At 43.6% G+C, this 17,760-nt stretch overlaps 1 protein-coding gene and 1 long non-coding RNA gene across 4 annotated transcripts in view; one reads left to right on the top strand and one right to left on the bottom strand.

Moving 5' to 3' along the window:
• Window positions 1-17,760, bottom strand: part of ANO2 (anoctamin 2) — a 233,914-nt gene that overhangs the window by 148,077 nt on the left and 68,077 nt on the right. For 2 of the 3 annotated variants that reach the window (XM_056517209.1, XM_056517211.1), the window contains exons 4-7: window positions 11,768-11,866; window positions 7,308-7,462; window positions 3,591-3,645; window positions 2,877-2,928 (exon numbers count right to left, since the gene is read on the bottom strand). In XM_056517209.1, coding sequence (XP_056373184.1) covers window positions 2,877-2,928; window positions 3,591-3,645; window positions 7,308-7,462; window positions 11,768-11,866 — 361 coding nt within the window. Of the gene's footprint in view, window positions 1-2,876; window positions 2,929-3,590; window positions 3,646-7,307; window positions 7,463-11,767; window positions 11,867-16,720; window positions 16,850-17,760 lie in introns of those variants that run through there. The other variant, XM_056517210.1, reaches the window with a different exon arrangement.
• LOC130267419 (uncharacterized) overlaps window positions 16,989-17,760 on the top strand; it is a 29,253-nt gene continuing 28,481 nt past the window's right edge. The window contains exon 1 of the long non-coding RNA XR_008843181.1: window positions 16,989-17,233. This is a non-coding gene — a long non-coding RNA (uncharacterized LOC130267419). The remainder of the gene's footprint in view (window positions 17,234-17,760) is intronic.

The raw sequence follows: 17,760 nt of genomic DNA, 5'->3' as shown, positions 1-17,760 counted from the left end.
TTATTGGGATCAGTTCACCCTTGTGCACTCAAAGAACTAAGAAACAATCCAACAATAACAGCTTTGTTTAAAGTTTTCGGAAAGCGACAACATTTTGTTCAGCCTGCACATAATATAAGAAGACTAAACAACATGCTTTATACTCCATTTTTTCACATTGTCATGCCCACTCCCATAGACTTGTATTGAGGGGGTGGGGCGTGATGTCATGAGGGAGCGGGGCTATGTTCCGAATGTAGCCGGCGCCGGGAGCTCGTGACATCATACCCCCGCCCCCTCATGACATCACGCCCCACCCCCTCAATGCAAGTCTATGGGAGTGGGCGTGACAGCTGTCATGCCCCCTCCCATAGACTTACATTGAGGGGGCGGGAGATCATGACGTCATAGCACCACCCCCTCATTATTTCACGTCCCACCCCCTTAATGTAAGTGTATGGGAGCGGGCTCATGACGTCTATGGGAGGGGCTCATGATGTCATAGCACCGCACCCACAATGCAAGTCTATGGGAGGGGGTGTGACGGCTGTCATGCCCCCTCCCATAGACTTGCATTGAGGGGGCGGGAGTCATAGCGCACCCCACCCTCATTTTGTCACACCCCTCCCCCTTAATGCAAGTGCATGGGAGCGGGCTCATGACATCTATGGGAGGCGCTCATGATGTCATAGCACCGCCCCCTAATTATGTCACGCCCCGTCCCCTCAATGCAAGTCTATGCGAGGGGGCATGACGGCTGTCCCGCCCCCTCCCATAGATTTGCATTGAGGGGGCGGGTGTGACATCATGAGGAGGAGGGGCTACGACATCACAAGCTCCCGATGCCGGCTCCAGCGTTCGGAACAGTTTGTTCCAAACACTGAGCAGCGGAGTACCCCTTTAAACATGCCATTTTTCTACATATGTAATATTGCCCATTGTTTATATTGACCTTTTTGGGGTTTCGATTGAGGTATGTATATAGAAGCAGGGGCGTAGCTGTAGAGGAAGCAGAGATAGTAGTCACATCGGGGCCCTGGTGCCTAATGGGGCCCCAAAGCACATCTGCCCCATAAGAGACCAGTATTATAATAGGCATATATGGGCCCTGTTACAGATTTTACATCGGGGCCCAGAAGCTACAAGCTACAAAAGATATGTGTCCTCATAGCAAAATGCCAATCTGGACCCCAATAGTGTCAACTAGAAATGGGCTTGGTGTTTTTGCCTTCCTTTTTCACCCCCTTGTCATGACCCTTGGGCCAAGATTTAAAGGGGTACTTCTCTGCTCAGCGTATGGGCCAAACTGTTCCGAATGCTGGAGCTGGGACCGGGAGATCGTGATGTCATAGCCCCGCCCCTTCATGGTGTCACACCCACCCCCTCATTGCAAGTCTATGGGAGGGGGCATGACAGCCGTCATGCCCCCTTCCATAGACTTGCATTGAGGGGCGGGGCGTGACATCATGAGGGGGCGGGTCTATGACATCCCAAGCTGCCGGCTCCAGCATTCGGGAACAGTTTGTTCCAAACGCTGAGCAGCGGAGTACCCCTTTAATGGTGCCACCAACTAAGACTGGGCGCAGTCCCTCTTACAACATTGGCTTCTACCAAACCACTATGAGAGCAAAGTTATTTCAATTTTTGGCGTAAAAGCACAATAAAAAAAAGTTTCCTAGAATAGCATTGAATGACACGAAACCTCACAGGTAGTCCTGGACCGTGTTTCCCTATTTAAAGCCAACGCCGTAACTGCTTTCAGAGAGTTCAGCTCACAATTGGCACGTGCTAAGCCAGTAAAAATATAGAAACACAAGAGCGGAAACGATGGAACGATTGTATATAGTATATTCACCTGCGCGCATAATAACGTGTCAGCAGAAATGCCCTATTATTGGTCCAAGTGCTATGAAATACTGGAAAATGTAATATCAGGATCATAAAAACCGAGACAAAAACATTCAAAAAGTATGCGTCCGTAGTAAAGGGAAAATAGACATTTAGAATTCTTTCCTCTCAGCTTACAATTAACAAACTGGAGGGTAGATGGTGCGTGACATACTGGGAAATGAATAGGAATTCCCCAACATATCCCACTCACCCTACTAAAGACCAAAGATGGGACATATATCTTTTTATGTGAGCATAAACGGTATGAGTATTTAACTCAGGGAGAGTTCACCACTCCTGGTGTGACGGAGCTTTCAAGGGCCACTAAGCACTCCGCAGGCATTCTGGGAAGGGGAATATGCAAATCAGCTCATTACATCACCTTTTCAGGCAATGTTCCCTGGTATCAGCTTAGCGCCAGTTACAGAATATAAAAAGCTAATCGGGATTAATGCCAAGCCAGAACTCTCTCTCTCCAGAAGGAAAGAGCACCCATCTGCAGATGGGTGCTCTTTCCTTCTGGAGAGAGAGAGTTCTGGCTTGGCATTAATCCCAATTAGCTTTTTATTTTCCGTAACTGGAGCTAAGCTGATACCAGGGAACATCGCCTGAAAAGGTGATGTAACGAGCTGATTTGCATATTCCCCTATGTGAGCATAGATACCCAAGAGACAACCTACAGAAGTGTAGAATCTGTAGAAGGTTTTGCCCGAACAATGTTGATGCTTTCATGGTGGTGGATTCACAATGAGCTCATCCCATTCCATGGACACATAAGCAAGTAAGGGAAGGGACATAAACCCAATGGTCTTACAGTCTCTATTTCTATAGCTGCATATAGGAAACAAGTTCCACTCCTATATTTAGATGGGGTTAAGTGCTGGCAAAATGCTCCAACAGCGCGGACGACTTTTACTATTGACTTTTTTTTCCAAAAAGTTATGTGATGTAACTTTGTATAAAACATATAACTCAGTTATATAACAAATATAAAATAACACACATACCCATACTGTATTTGGCCTTTGTACAAGACGTTCTCTTCAGAATTTCATATACCTAGGAAAGCAAAAAGGACAATTATAAACCAGCTTAATTGACTATTAAGACAGGACGATAGATATAAGATAGATATGAGATAGATAGATATGAGATAGATAGATAGATATGAGATAGATAGATATCAGATGATAGATAGATAGATATGAGATAGATAGATATGAGATAGATAGATAGATAGATAGATATGAGATAGATAGATAGATAGATATGATATGAGATAGATAGATAGATAGATAGATAGATATGAGATAGATATGAGATAGATAGATAGATAGATAGATATGAGATAGACATGAGATAGATATGAGATAGATAGAGAGATAGAAATGAGATAGATAGATATAAGATAGATATGAGATAGATAAATAGATATGAGATAGATAGATAGATAGATAGATAGATATGAGATAGATAGATAGATAGATAGACATGAGATAGGTATGAGATAGATAGATAGACATGAGATAGATAGGAGATAGATAGGAGATAGATAGATAGATAGATAGATATGAGATAGATAGATAGATAGATAGATATGAGATAGATATGAGATCGATAGATATGAGATAGATATGAGATAGATAGATAGACAGATATGAGATAGATAGATAGATTCCTGACTGAAATTTTGGACCTCTTAGAATTTCAGGCATACTTACTATTCGACTGCGCGTTGCATTGTCAAAAAATGTTTCCTTGTCTTTGATGTTGTACCTAAAATGTTAACACATCTTTAATACCTTGGAAATGACTTAAGTTAGATAAAGTGAAAATTCTATTTGTATCGTTTCTGCTTCACTCGTGGACGGACCAAGGCCGGTTTTCACATCCCTACAGCATTGCAAGACTCCTAGGAATCCACTGGACCTCTGTCCCCACATAGTTTGGGTGATAGGCGCACGTGTATTGCTCTCCAGGTGAGCACAATACCAGCTTTGTACAACTTTGGAATACTGGGATAACGCACTAGGCGCCTTGTGTGTGTTTTTTTTTTTTTTTGTCTTTATTTTCTACCATAACAGTGGGAGCATGTGGGGTTAGGGAGACGACCATTGACCTAAGGCAGGGTTCACACATAGTATTTTGGGCAGGATTCTGATCCATATTTTCAGGCAAAACCATGAATTGAACCAACCCAAATAAAACTAATGAAAATAATTGCACCTTTATCTGTCTTTAGTCTCCACTGGTCGCACCAATCAAGGCAGTATGGGGAGGGGGGAGCCTCATGCTGCCATCTCCCTCCCTCAGAATTAAAAAAGTCTACTTGGTACAGGTTGCCATGTACAACTCTTTTGTACTGTCCCAGTACACTGGAAACACAGGGACATTCCTCCAGTATCAAGAGGAAGTTCTAAAGGCCCTGATCTTTGGTGACCGCCAAAGAGTGGGTCAGAGCACCTCTGGAACTGTGGTTCCCCGGATCATCCCCGGCCAACACTCTCCTGGTGAGGTCCCCCACACTGGAAAGAAGGGATGATCCCAGAAAAAATGCAGAGTGTGTAACAGGAGGGGGATTCGGAAGGACACCACCACTCAATGTGACACTTGCCCCGATCATACGGGCCTCTGCATTAAAGATTGCTTCCATGGAGCACTAAATTTTTAATCTTTTTTCCTAATTTAATTCCCCAGAATTCTACTACAATGTACCAGTCCAGAGTACATTGTCTTCCAAATTTTAAAACCAACCCCCCCCCCCCCAGAAAAAAAAAAAACCTCTTTCCAAATACCGCTGATAATATCTTCTTTTTTCCCCCCAAAAAAATGGGCCATGGGACACAGAGTCAACAGCATTGGGGGTTTGCAAGTTGCCTCAAATGCGCAGCGCTCTCTCCCCACCTGTGCGGGGTGGGCATTTGAGGTAACAGAATAGGGACGGCAACACACATCATAGGGAATGGGGCGGACATAATTTTAATTTTCGCTATGCTCTGGGTCATCATTCTGGGATTTGGCATATCAGTATTAAAATTGCAATTTTCATTTTCCCCAAACTACACTTCATCCATTTCTGGAAAATAAATGTAGGGAACACCTGTCTGTTCCAAATCTCCACTTCACCCCTATACACCTTCCCTAGGGGGTGCACTGTTTATAGTATTCTCACATGTGGGTGTTCCTTTCTTGTATTTTCCTCTGAATGTATGTAACTGTTAGGTCCGTAACAAACATCCGCCTCAAATGCGAAGAGTTCTCGCTGAGCTCTGTCGTATTTCCAGGCGACAATTCGGAGTCACATGTTAGTTGTTCCCAGAAAAATGAAGCAGAGTATAGGTTGAAAATTGCAATTTTCAAAAGCTACCCTTCATTCATTCCTGGAAAATAAATTTAGGAAACACCCGTGCGTTCAAAATGTCCTCTTTACCCCTATACCCATTCCTCAGGGTGGGTACTTTCTGTAATGGTGTCACATGTGGGTGTTTCATTTTTGTATTTTCCTCGGAATGTATGTAACCGTCAGCTACTGATATGCCAAAGGCCACAAATACAAAGTGACCTCTATGACTTCTGAGCCTTGTTGTGCGCCCGTCCAGCACGTTACCCCATATGTGGATGTATTTTTATAGTCAGGGGACAAAGCCCTCCAAAATTTGTAACCCAATTTCTCCAATTACCCCTTGTGAAAATGTAAAAAATTGGGTAACCCCAGCCTTTTAGTATAAAAAATCTAATTTTTCAATTTATGGCCCATTGTTCAAAAAACCTGTGACATGTAAGTACTCACTGTACCCCTTGTTACCTTCCTTGAGGGGTGTACTTTCAAAATTGTGGTCACTTGCCATTTTTTTTTTTTAGATTTTATGTCAGAACCTGCTCCTGCAGCTGCTGAATACTACAGAGGAAATTATTTTCTTTTTTGAAAACAGTGCTCTCTGCTGACATCATGACCACAGTGTTCTCTGCTGACATCTCTGTCCATTTTAGGAACTGTCCAGAGCAGCATATGTTTGCAATGGGGATTTTCTTCTACTCTTGATAGTTCTTAAAATGGACAGAGGTGTCAGCAGAGAGCACTGTGGTCATGATGTCAGCAGAGAGCTCTGTGTTCCAAAAAGAAAAGAATGTCCTCTGTAGTATTCAGCAGCTAATAAGTACTGGAAGGATTAAGATTTTTTAATAGAAGTCATTTACAAATCTGTTTAACTTTCTGGCACCAGTTGATTTAAAAAAAAAAAAAAAAGTCTTCCACCGGAGTACCCCTTTAAAGGGGTACTCCACTGGAAAACAATTTTTTAAAAGCTCAACTGGTGCCAGAAAGTTAAACCGATTTGAAAATTACTTCTATTTAAAAATCGTAATCCTTCCAGTACTTATCAGCTGCTTTATGCTCCACAGGAAGTTGTATTTCTTTCTGGAGTTCTATTCTGTCTGACCACAGTGCTCTCTGCTGACACCTCTGTCCATCTCAGGAACTGTCCAGAGCAAAAGGGGTTTCCTATGGGGATTTGCTTGTACTCTGTGCAGTTCCTGACATGGACAGAGGTGTCAGCAGAGAGCACTGTGGTCAGACAGAAAAGAACTCCAGAAAGAAATACAACTTCCTGTGAAGCATAAAGCAACTGATAAGTAATGGGAGGATTAAGATTTTCAAATAGAAATAATTTACAAATCTGTTTAACTTTCTGGCACCAGTTGATTGAAAAAATTTTTTTTTTCACCGGAGTACTCCTTTATCTATCTTACTTTAAAAGGGTACTCCACTGGAATTTTATTTATTTTTTTAAATCAACAGGTGCCAGGAAGTTAAACAGCTTTGTAAATTAATTCTATTAAAAAATCTTAACCCTTCCAGTGCTTATCAGCTGCTGTATACTACAGACCACAGTGCTCCCTGCTGACCCCTCTGTCCATTTTCAGAACTGTCCAGAGCAGGATAGGTTTGCTATGGGGATTTGCTCCTACTCTGGACAGTTCCTAAAATGGACAGAGGTGTCAGCAGAGAGCACTGTAGTCAGACAGAAAGGAAATTCAAAAAGAAAAGAACTTCCTGTGGAGCATACAGCAGCTGATAAGTGCTGGAAGGATTAATATTTTTAAATAGAAGTAATTTACAAATCTGTTTAACTTTCTGGCAACAGTTGATTTAAAAAAAAATATATGTTTTCCAGTGGAGTACAACTGAAAGTTGAAAGCCCCTAAAAATTGGTGATAATGGACACTCTTACTGAATATAATAAATCTCTTCCTAGTGGATTTTTATGGTGATGGTAGTCATATGGAGGTTCCATGCGATGCCGGCCCGATGTACGCTCTCCGTCTGACTAACACAACAGTTCAATCATATTTCACATATTCTTTGAGTTACGTTAATTTGATCCATTCCCCCCCTAACGTCTCTATAGGAGTCATGGGATGGGGTTCCGTCTACTCACAGATGCATTTTATCTCTGGAGAAGGGATAAGACAAAGGTTTCATCTTCGTGTTTTCGCTAATTTGTGGCACATTGGGTTGTAAAGGCTTAGTGCATTTGTTCCATACACTGTTGAGCTTTGACATGATACCGCTCTCTTGTTTAACTTCATACATCTGGAAAATATGGAATGTAGGAAAAATAATAATCGGAATTTAAAATTGTAGCGCATTGCATGTTTGCACTATGAAGGATTATTTACACATTATCCATTGCAAGAAGAAATGAGGGGTACTCAACCTCTAAACATCTTATCTCCTATCCCCCCTATCCACAGGATAGGGGATAAGATGTCTGATCGCGGGGGTCCGGCTGCTGGGACCCCCCTGCAATCTCTGGGCACGTGCCGTGCCCAGAGATTGCAGGGGAGTCCCAGCAGCCGGACCCCCACGATCAGACATCTTATGCCTTATCCTTTGGATAGGGGGGATAGGAGATAAGATGTTTCTCTGTCATCTGATGCACAGGTCAAACTTCACTCCATGCCACAGACGTCACACCCCGTCCCATAGACATTAAAGGGGTACTACTCTGCTGACAACTTATCCCCTCCGCGATCTCGCACGCAGCACCCCGCTCTCATCAGGCCCCGGAGCGAACATCGCTCCGGGTCTGATGACTGCCGATCACGGGGCCGGAGTATCGTGATGTTACGGCTCCGCCCCCATGTGACATCACACTCCGCCCCCTCAATGTAAGTCTATGGCACGAGGCGAGACAGCTGTCTCGCCCCCTGCCATAGACTTGCATTGAGGGGCGGAGCGCGACGTTACACGGGGGCGGAGCTGTGACGTCACGATCACCGACCCGTCATCAGACCTGGAGCTTCAGGGCCTGATGAGAGAGGGGGGCTGCGTGCGAGATCGCGGAGGTCCCCAGTGGCGGGGCCCCGCGCAATCAGGCAACTTATCCCCTATCCTTTAGATAGGGGATAAGTTGTCAGCACGGTAGTACCCCTTTAATGGAGGGGGCGGGGTGTGATCTCACAAACATGGAAGCTCCAAGCTTCCATGTTCAGAACATGGCGGTGTCGGCCCAGAGATCACAGGGGGTCCAAGTAGCCGGACCCCCACAATCATATATCTTATCTCCTATCATTTGGAAAGGGGATAAGATGTCTAGGGACGGAATAACCTTTTAACATTCAGACATCGGCTATCTGTCCCCAACTGTAATGGAAGGTCTTTTTGAACGTTTTGTGTATACAGCTCCTATGTCTTGAAAAGATAACAGTTCCGATCAGTCAAAGACTAATGTGTGGACATGGCTACAGACAACAACCTCTGTACAGTCTGCTCTTGCCTTCTTAATTCCTTCAGTCTATCTTCTACCTGATAACATACATTTGGTGGATTGGAAAGACGAATGAAAGGGTGTATTACTTTAAGATCAGACTACAAAGATTTCCTTTTATTTTTTTTATAAGGCTAAGCCATGGGAAATAAAAACGGTAAAGGTGGTCAACACTTTTAACAGCTATGTCTGCGGACCTTCCTATACACATAAACATTCAGCATGGCCAACCATTCAGGTGTCCTCTATGAAGAGAGTAGGGGTAAGCTGCAGCAAGACAGTTTTGGCCATGACTTCTCTCTCTCAGAACTACAGGGACGTGCACAAACATTTTGGGGCGCAGGGGCTCAAGACGAAAAAAGGGTACTTGTCTTTATAAAAAAAGTTTTTTTGTAAAAGCCTTACATATGTTAACACAACACAATTAAGCTGAATGGGACCCGCATCACCCCATGGAGGTCCCAGTCAGTGAGGGCATTATAGAGCAGGTGCATTAAAAGGGCAGGGGCTCAAGTACCCTTTTGAGTCTGTGTGTGCACATCCCTGCAGAACTGTTACAGGCAGTGCACCGGTCACTCATTCTGACCATGAGCGCTCCCCTCCTCCTGTCACCGGTGGCCCTGGGAGTCGCTGTATGGGACGCGCCCGCATGCAAATCCCGGTCATCTCCTTACCCCATGCTGTCTCCAGCTCCCCCTTGCTCACGCATCCCCATCCCTTAGGGCATGAGCACGGATCTTTGTTTGCCTAGCCTTAGAGAAAGCGTTACTGTGTTTGCCCTGCCGTGTTCTGACCTTCTGTTCCAAGACCTGACCTTGCTCCTGTGCCGCCTGCCTATTGACCTCCTGCTATGTTCCTGACCACACACCTGTGCCGCCTGCCCAGACCTTCTGCTATCCTGACATCGAGTTGCCATATCCCTTTTGTGCTATGTTACCACTCAGCAACCTGTGTGGACGAACCAGAGGTAGCGACCTGGGTGCCGCCTGCCGCAGCAAGTCCATCCCGCTATACGGCGGGCTCTGGTGAAAATCAGCGGCACCTTAGACTCTGCTCCCTGGTAGGGCCCACGCTATCTTCCACAAAGGTACAGCGGATCTACTACTAACGTGAGTGTTACAAGAACGACATTGTTGGGCAGTAGAACTTCAACATGCCCTCCCCTCCACACATATCCTCTGTTAGGGTTGATGCGGGAGGGCGGCATACACTTTAAATAGCTGCCGGCTTGCAACTATCTCCCCCCACAGACCCTCACATACGCATGAATGTTCAGCACTGCCAAACATTCATGTGTCCTCTATGGAAAGAGTAAGGGTAAGTTGCTTCGGGAGGCCACCATACACTCTAGAAAGTAAAGGTGGTCCACATATTGAATAACTTTTGGCCTTCAGCTATCTCTCTGGACCTTCCAAAAAGCATGAATGTTCAGAACAGTCTCCTTTATGGAGATTATAATAGATTAAATGAGAATCTGCCGTACTGCTGGAGACTAGATAGGCTGGACTATTCAACTAAGGATGCGTTCACATGGCCATCTGTCCCCGTTTTTTTTATCCCCGTTTCGGTTCTGTTCTTGCAGGCTGTAAACGGATTAAAAACTGTTTTTAAAAAATCCCATTCATGTCAATGGGATTTTTTTACAATCCGTTTAAATCCGTTTGTAAAAACAACACATGCAGTATTTTTTCTTCTGTCAAAAAAGCGAAAGAAAAAACAGATACAATAAATTTAACATTGAAGTCTATGGAAAATGGATGAGCCTTTAATATCATCCGTTTGTATCCGTTTTTTTTTTATCCGTCTTTACATCTGAGCATGCTCAGAACAAAAAAATTTTTGGGGGGTTTATCAACTGAACAATAATGGATACAAATGGATACAAACGGATAACATCAGTTTGCATCCATCATTGTCCATTTTTTTTTTTTTTTTTTTTTTAAAGTCCGTTTTTATTTTTGACTGGAGAAGGATGGGTCTAGACGGCTGTGTGAACGCAGCCTAAGAGAAGAATGTATACACATTCAATGCTTTTTTTAACATAGTTACATAGAATGGTTGAAAACAGGCAAATGTTTATCAAGTTCCACCAAGGAGGAGGAGGATGTGAATGAAGGGAAGGCATGCAAAGAAATGCATTGAAGGGTATATATGGATATATACCGTATTTTTCGCCGTATAAGACGCACTTTTTCTTCCCCAAAACTGGGGGGGGGGGGAGTTGGTGCGACTTATACGGCAAATACACATTAATACCTGTCCTATCGCGGCGGTCCCTGCGTCCATCAACGGCCGGGACCCGCGGCTAATACAGGACATCACCGATCGCGCGTCCGCCGCGTCTGAAGTGAAAGTGACACTAACACGGCTGCTCACTCGGGCTGTTCAGGACCGTCGCAGTGAAATTGCGGCGTCCCGAACAGCTTACAGGACACCGGGAGGGACCTTACCTGCCTCCTCGGTGTCTGCTCCGTGCCGGGATCCTTTGCATGGCCGGCGCTCTCCTTCCTCGTCATCACGTCGTCGCGCTCGCCGTCCCGTCATCCAGTAGGAGCGGCATGCGTAGCGACGTGATGGTGGCGACAGAGAGCGAGGATAACCGTCAGCAGAGACGTTCCGGAGCGACGTGGACACCCCGGGGACGCGGCGACAGCGTAGGAGGGCGACATCCAGGGCAGCGGTGACAGGTCCGGAGCGGTGGGGACACGTGAGTATTACCTCCTATACCAGTGGTCTTCAACCTGCGGACCTCCAGATGTTGCAAAACTACAACTCCTGGCATGCCCGGACAGCCAACGGCTGTCCGGGCATGCTGGAAGTTGTAGTTTTTCAACATCTGGAGGTCCACAGGTTGAAGGTTCAGAATCTTTTTTTCTAGATTTTTAGCCTTTAACATTGGGTGCGTCTTATATGCCGGAGCGTCTTATATGGCGAAAAATACGGTATATCCTTCAATGCAGTTATATTGAATAACTGGTGTATGCTTTCTGCTATGACCCCCTTCAATGTAGTTTCGGTAGCCCCTTTGGCTCTAATTCATATTGCTGTAATGTATACTCCATCGTGCTGCACTGTCTGGTGCCCTACAATGGGTAACTATGACTCTTCGCTAAGACCATGTCTCTTACCTTTTTTGTGGGCACCTTTATTTTAAGGAATTCTGCTTCACGACTTAGAACTTGCCATGGTGCGTGAATCCTTACAAAGTTCAGACCCTGTTGCTTAGTCTGAAATAAAGAACATAAAATCCATAATTACTGTAATGCTGGTGGCTATAAGCATCTTATATATCCTTAGGCAAACCATGAAGCAGATGGGCTACATCAGCAGAAGACGACACCGGGGGCCACTCCTGTCAACTAAGAAGAAAAAAACGAGGCTACAATTCACACAGGCACCAAAGTTGGACAATGGTACACTAGTGGAATATGGCCTGTTTTGATGAATTTCAATTTCAGATGTCAGGTTCAGAATTTGGTGTAGACAACATAAAAGCATGGATCCCTCCTGCCTTGTGTCATTGGTCAGGCTGGTGGTGGTGTAATGGTGTGGAGGACATTTTCTTTGCACACTTTGGGCCCCTTAGTACCAATTGATCCTGGTATAAACACCACAGCTGATCTGAGTATTGGTGCTGACTAGAGATGAGCGAATTTACAGTAAATTCGATTCGTCATGAACTTCTCGGCTCGGCAGTTGATGGCTTATCCTGCATAAATTAGTTCAGCTTTCAGGTGCTCCGGTGGGCTGGAAAAGGTGGATACAGTCCTAGGACATAGTCTCCTAGGACTGTATCCACCTTTTCCAGCCCACGGGAGTACCTGAAAGCTGAACTAATTTATGCAGGATAAGTCATCAACTGCCGAGCCGAGAAGTGCGTGACGAATCGAATTTACTGTAAGTTCGCTCATCTCTAGTGCTGACCATGTCCTTCCCTTTATGACCACAGTGGACCCATCTTCTGATGATACTGCCAGCAGGATAATGCCCCATGTCACATGACATCATCTCATACAGGACAACGAGGTCACATGACATCATCAAATACATGACAATGAGGTCACATGACTCCAATGGCCTCCACAGTTACCGGATCTCATCCTATAGATCTCCGCTGGGATGTGGTGGAACTGGAGATTCTCATCATAGATGTTCAGCCAACAAATCTGCAGTAACTGTGTGATGTCATCATGTCTATACGGAGGAACTGTGTGATGTCATTATGTCTATATGGAGGAACTGTGTGATGTCATCATGTCTATATGGAGGAACTGTGTGATGTCATCATGTCCATATGAAGGAACTGTGTGATGTCATCATGTCCATATGGAGGAACTGTGTGATGTCATCATGTCCATATGGAGGAACTGTGTGATGTCATCAAGTCCATATGAAGGAACTGTGTGATGTCATCATGTCTATATGGGGGAACTGTGTGATGTCATCATGTCCATATGGAGGAACTGTGTGATGTCATCATGTCCATATGGAGGAACTGTGTGATGTCATCATGTCCATATGGAGGAACTGTGTGATGTCATCATGTCCATATGGAGGAACTGTGTGATGTCATCATGTCCATATGGAGGAACTGTGTGATGTCATCATGTCCATATGGATGAACTGTGTGATGTCATCATGTCCATATAGAAGAACTGTGTGATGTCATCATGTCCATATGGAGGAACTGTGTGATGTCATCATGTCCATATGGAGGAACTGTGTGATGTCATCATGTCCATATGGAGGAACTGTGTGATGTCATCATGTCCATATAGAAGAACTGTGTAATGTCATCATGTCTATATGGAGGAACTGTGTGATGTCATCATGTCCATATGGAGGAACTGTGTGATGTCATCATGCCCATATGGAGCAACTGTGTGATGTCATCATGTCCATATGGAGGAACTGTGTGATGTCATCATGTCTATATGGAGGAACTGTGTCATGTCATCAGGCCCATATGGAGGACCTGTGTGATGTCATCATGTCCATATGGAGGAACTGTGTGATGTCATCATGTCTATATGGAGGAACTGTGTGATGTCATCATGTCCATATGGAGGAACTGTGTGATGTCATCATGTCTATATGGAGGAACTGTGTGATGTCATCATGTCCATATGGAGGAACTGTGTCATGTCATCATGTCCATATAGAGGAACTGTGTGATGTCATCATGCCAATATGGAGGAACTGTGTCATGTCATCATGTCCATATGGAGGAACTGTGTCATGTCATCATGTCCATATGGAGGAACTGTGTGATGTCATCATGTCCATATGGAGGAACTGTGCGATGTCATCCTGTCCATATGGAGGAACTGTGTGATGTCATCCTGTCCATATAGAGGAACTGTGTGATGTCATCAGGTCCATATGGATTGAAATCTCTGAGGGATGTTTCTAGCACCTTGTAGAAAGTATGCCAGAAAAATGAAGGCAAAAGGGGGTCTAACCCAGCTGGGTTAATTATGCTGTTCTTACTGTCACTTAAAGGGGTTATCTTAATAATTTAAAGTTATATTACCTGTCCGCAGCATTGTCAATAACTAGCTGATTTCTGGAGGTCTGACCTCCCACCGATCATGAGAATATAGGTTCCTTGTCCCCTATAGATAGGAATATCAGGTCAGCCTCCACCTATATACAACTCATAGTGACCCTTAAAGGACAAGAAACTTCACACTGTTAAAAACATCTGACACCAGGAGGTGACCATAAGATTTCAATCAAGCACTTTTTTCCTTTGGGATTAATTAAAAAAAATATATAATTGTCCCACAATTTTCTAAGGAAACGACTTCTGATCTACTTCCAGTAACAAATTCATTTGGATAAACACACAAGAACCTCAAGGGCATTAATATTCAGCTGAAGGTGACAGGCCTCAAGGAGCCTCCGAGAGATTCCCAGCTTGTGCTCGGTCTAGTATACAACAGGCTTGACGTGACTAAGCAAAATCTAATTTGTAAAAAAAAAAAACGACCTTACTACCCCTTCCTGTCATCACTGTATGTGAAACTCGTATGAGAGAAAAAATTAGATATGCTGACAAACAAAACTCACAGAATCATCAGAATTTTTTTTTATATAATTTTTTTTCTTATTTTAATTTAATTTTTTTGATGGATTTGATGGCCAATTTGGATTCATCTGACTCATCAGATCATCACTGCTTACCTAAGGGAATCATGGCTGTGACTTTCCATGGTGTCCTACGATATCCAGAAATCATGTACAGGAACAAGGACTCCTGTTAACGATAGGAGTCCCTACTTCTGTACATACTGAGGGGCAAGACATACACCTTATGCCCTGCTGCTCAGCCCCTACTGTTTTTTTATTTGTAAGTACTCATTCTCTCTGTTCTGGTCTGTCAGATGCACTGGAACAACATTCTCCTCAGTAGCAAGTGGGGTAAGTACCAAGTTAAAAAATTAAAACATATCAAGAGAGTATCACACTGACTATCTGTTTCGATGTGATACTAATGCAGATTGAATGTAGGACCAATGTTAAAGGACTAAGTGAAAAATTACACAAAAATTCTAAATTGGTGTGACCAAAAACAATTAAATGCCACTTTATAATTGTCTGTCCCAACGTGTTTCTCCCATTTAAATGAAAAGGTTCAGCAATGGATACAGGGAAAAACTTGAGACATAAAAATATAGCACAATGGGACATAAAGATAGTCAAACGATACTCTAGCCCTCAATGAAGCCACACCTTCAGTATTCCATGCCACTAAAAGTAGGAGAGAGAGCTATGAGCTCCACTGTGTTGGGAAGTCCCATAGGGAGCAAATGAAGCGAGGCTGAGCAAGAGCACTGCCACTCCCTTCTCTCAGAGGACAAAGGATACCCTGACACCAAGATGAACTGATAATAATATTTTAATCTTGGCTTCAAGAGATGCCCAGCATGGTCTAACATATTATATAATTAGTACCTTGTGATAGAAATGTAGGACTAAGCTAAATCTAGTCCTTGAAAACTAGAGATTAGCTAATAGTTAGAGAATTGCTTCAGGGACAATTCAACCAATCTGTCTGATTAATTTTAGGGTTTGATCCCAATTCTGTTTCAGAAGCGCAATGATTGCCCATACAAAGTAAGTACAGAAGGAGGGAATCTTGTCAAAGACAGGCGTCCCTGCTCTTCTAGAGAATACTGAGCACCTGGGCCAGGTATAAAATGCCTGCCACAGCAAATGTAGAGAAAGCTGCAATGCATACAGCATCATTGCTTACCTCTGGGCCGCTACATGTACAGAAGTAAGGACAATACTAATCCAAAACAAATAACAAAAAGTTCAGAGTCTGACTAAAATATTTTTTGGGGTGGATCACACCAAATCTAATTTGTGCCAAATCAATTTGCTCATCCCTTACTGATGTGACTGTATGCCCATGTGACTAAGGTCCACTGCTTCCCATATTAGTGTTTGTATGTAACCCAATGTATAAGAGTTTATACTGTAATATTATCTGTTACCACTAGATGGCTAGACCAGGAGGAGGTGATATAAGCGAGCTGGTAGCAGGAAGTAAATCAATGTCTGGCTGAAGCCACTAACAGTGCTGAGGGAGCCTGGTCAAGTTGTGTTAGTGGACTAGACTGGGATGGAGTGAAGCTGCACATTGGTTTATGAACAGCCCATGTGAAAACTATGGTGTGAACTAAAGGAAGAGGAACCATTGTGTTTAAATAGTTCCCTGGGTATTTGTTCTTAAAAAAAAAAAAAAACAAGGGGTCCAGGGAACTCTGCAGCACTCTGCTTGTCCTTAGAAGGCCAGGCTGCACTCAAAGTGACTACCAGCTTTTTGCTGTCATACTATGGGCCTCAAGGAGATGACCCTCTGCGACAACCTACCCCATCTAGGGGATTCACATTGGGATTCTACAAGCACTTGTACAGCTACCTCCTAATGAACTCATAGGTACATTTACAATGGGATCCATAATCAGATGCAGCATGTTATGTAACATGATTAGAGTAATTTCCCCTCCTCGGATCTGAATGGTGTCCTCTTGTCTACATCTGTCAAATAAATTACATCATTTCCTATCTACCTTGGAGCTAGAAGTTATGGAAGAGTGCTCACAGTCCTGGGCTAAATTGAGAGAATATGTCTCAAATTGCAGATCTGTATAAAAAGTGATAAGTGCATAGAGATGGAGGTTTTGCTAGATGGGTAGATTGAGATTTTTTGTGACAAAATCCCTCACGGACAAGCTGTAACCTTGGGTGGAACCATGAGTTCAAGTATTCAATTTCCCTGCACTGCCTCTTGTGGTGAAATGAAACATTACATTTTGCCCACTACAATTGATGGTTTAACTGTAACATGTCAGTTCCTCCACAGTAAAAAAAAAAAAAAACACTCTTTATAGCCACCCTCTAATATTACTTAGGATTAACACCACAATATGTGCCTCTGAAGCACAAATACATGAGAAAACTGTCAAAATGGCATGGCCATGTACCCAACGAGTTCACTAAAATGAATAAGGTTCATGTCTTTGTAAGCATGGACACAATGGTACCTCGGAGGTACAAATCACGGTGTGAACGAGCCCTCACAGGTAAGGATTCTGAATGGGTGATCGCCTTTATTCACTAGAAGTAGAGTAGTGAGTTTTTAGGTCTTGAAGCAAAACTCTGAAAAGGCCCTTCTTCATTGCCATGACAGAGTTTTCTAAATCTGCTGGCTATAGAATTATAAGATAATAAAATGTTGTCTTCCAAGTTCCTACAGTCACCCCTAGGTGGAGCTAGCTGCAAATAACTTAATAGCTTGTACAAGGTATCAGCATATAGTCAGCTTCTCCTAGTGGTGGCTAAAGGCTAATTCTATGACTATATATCTGGTCACCTCAGGCTCTATACATTAGTATCTCTATGGTAGGTACAACACTGTACCCCTATATGGTGGTGCCTCTATATGACAGAGTATTATGGAGGTATGTATAGGCAATAGATACAGATCATCAGTTTGCGAAAAGGGTCTATTTAAACCTTGCCCAAAAGTGGTCATTTTGAGGTGTTCTTAGGCTTTCCCAAATGTGGGCCTGAAAACTTTGGAAATGGTGCCAAGATGAACGGGCCGATG

The sequence above is a fragment of the Hyla sarda genome, chromosome 4 (assembly GCF_029499605.1).
Source record: "Hyla sarda isolate aHylSar1 chromosome 4, aHylSar1.hap1, whole genome shotgun sequence".
NCBI lineage: Eukaryota > Metazoa > Chordata > Amphibia > Anura > Hylidae > Hyla > Hyla sarda.
This window is presented reverse-complemented; position numbering and strand designations above follow the sequence as displayed.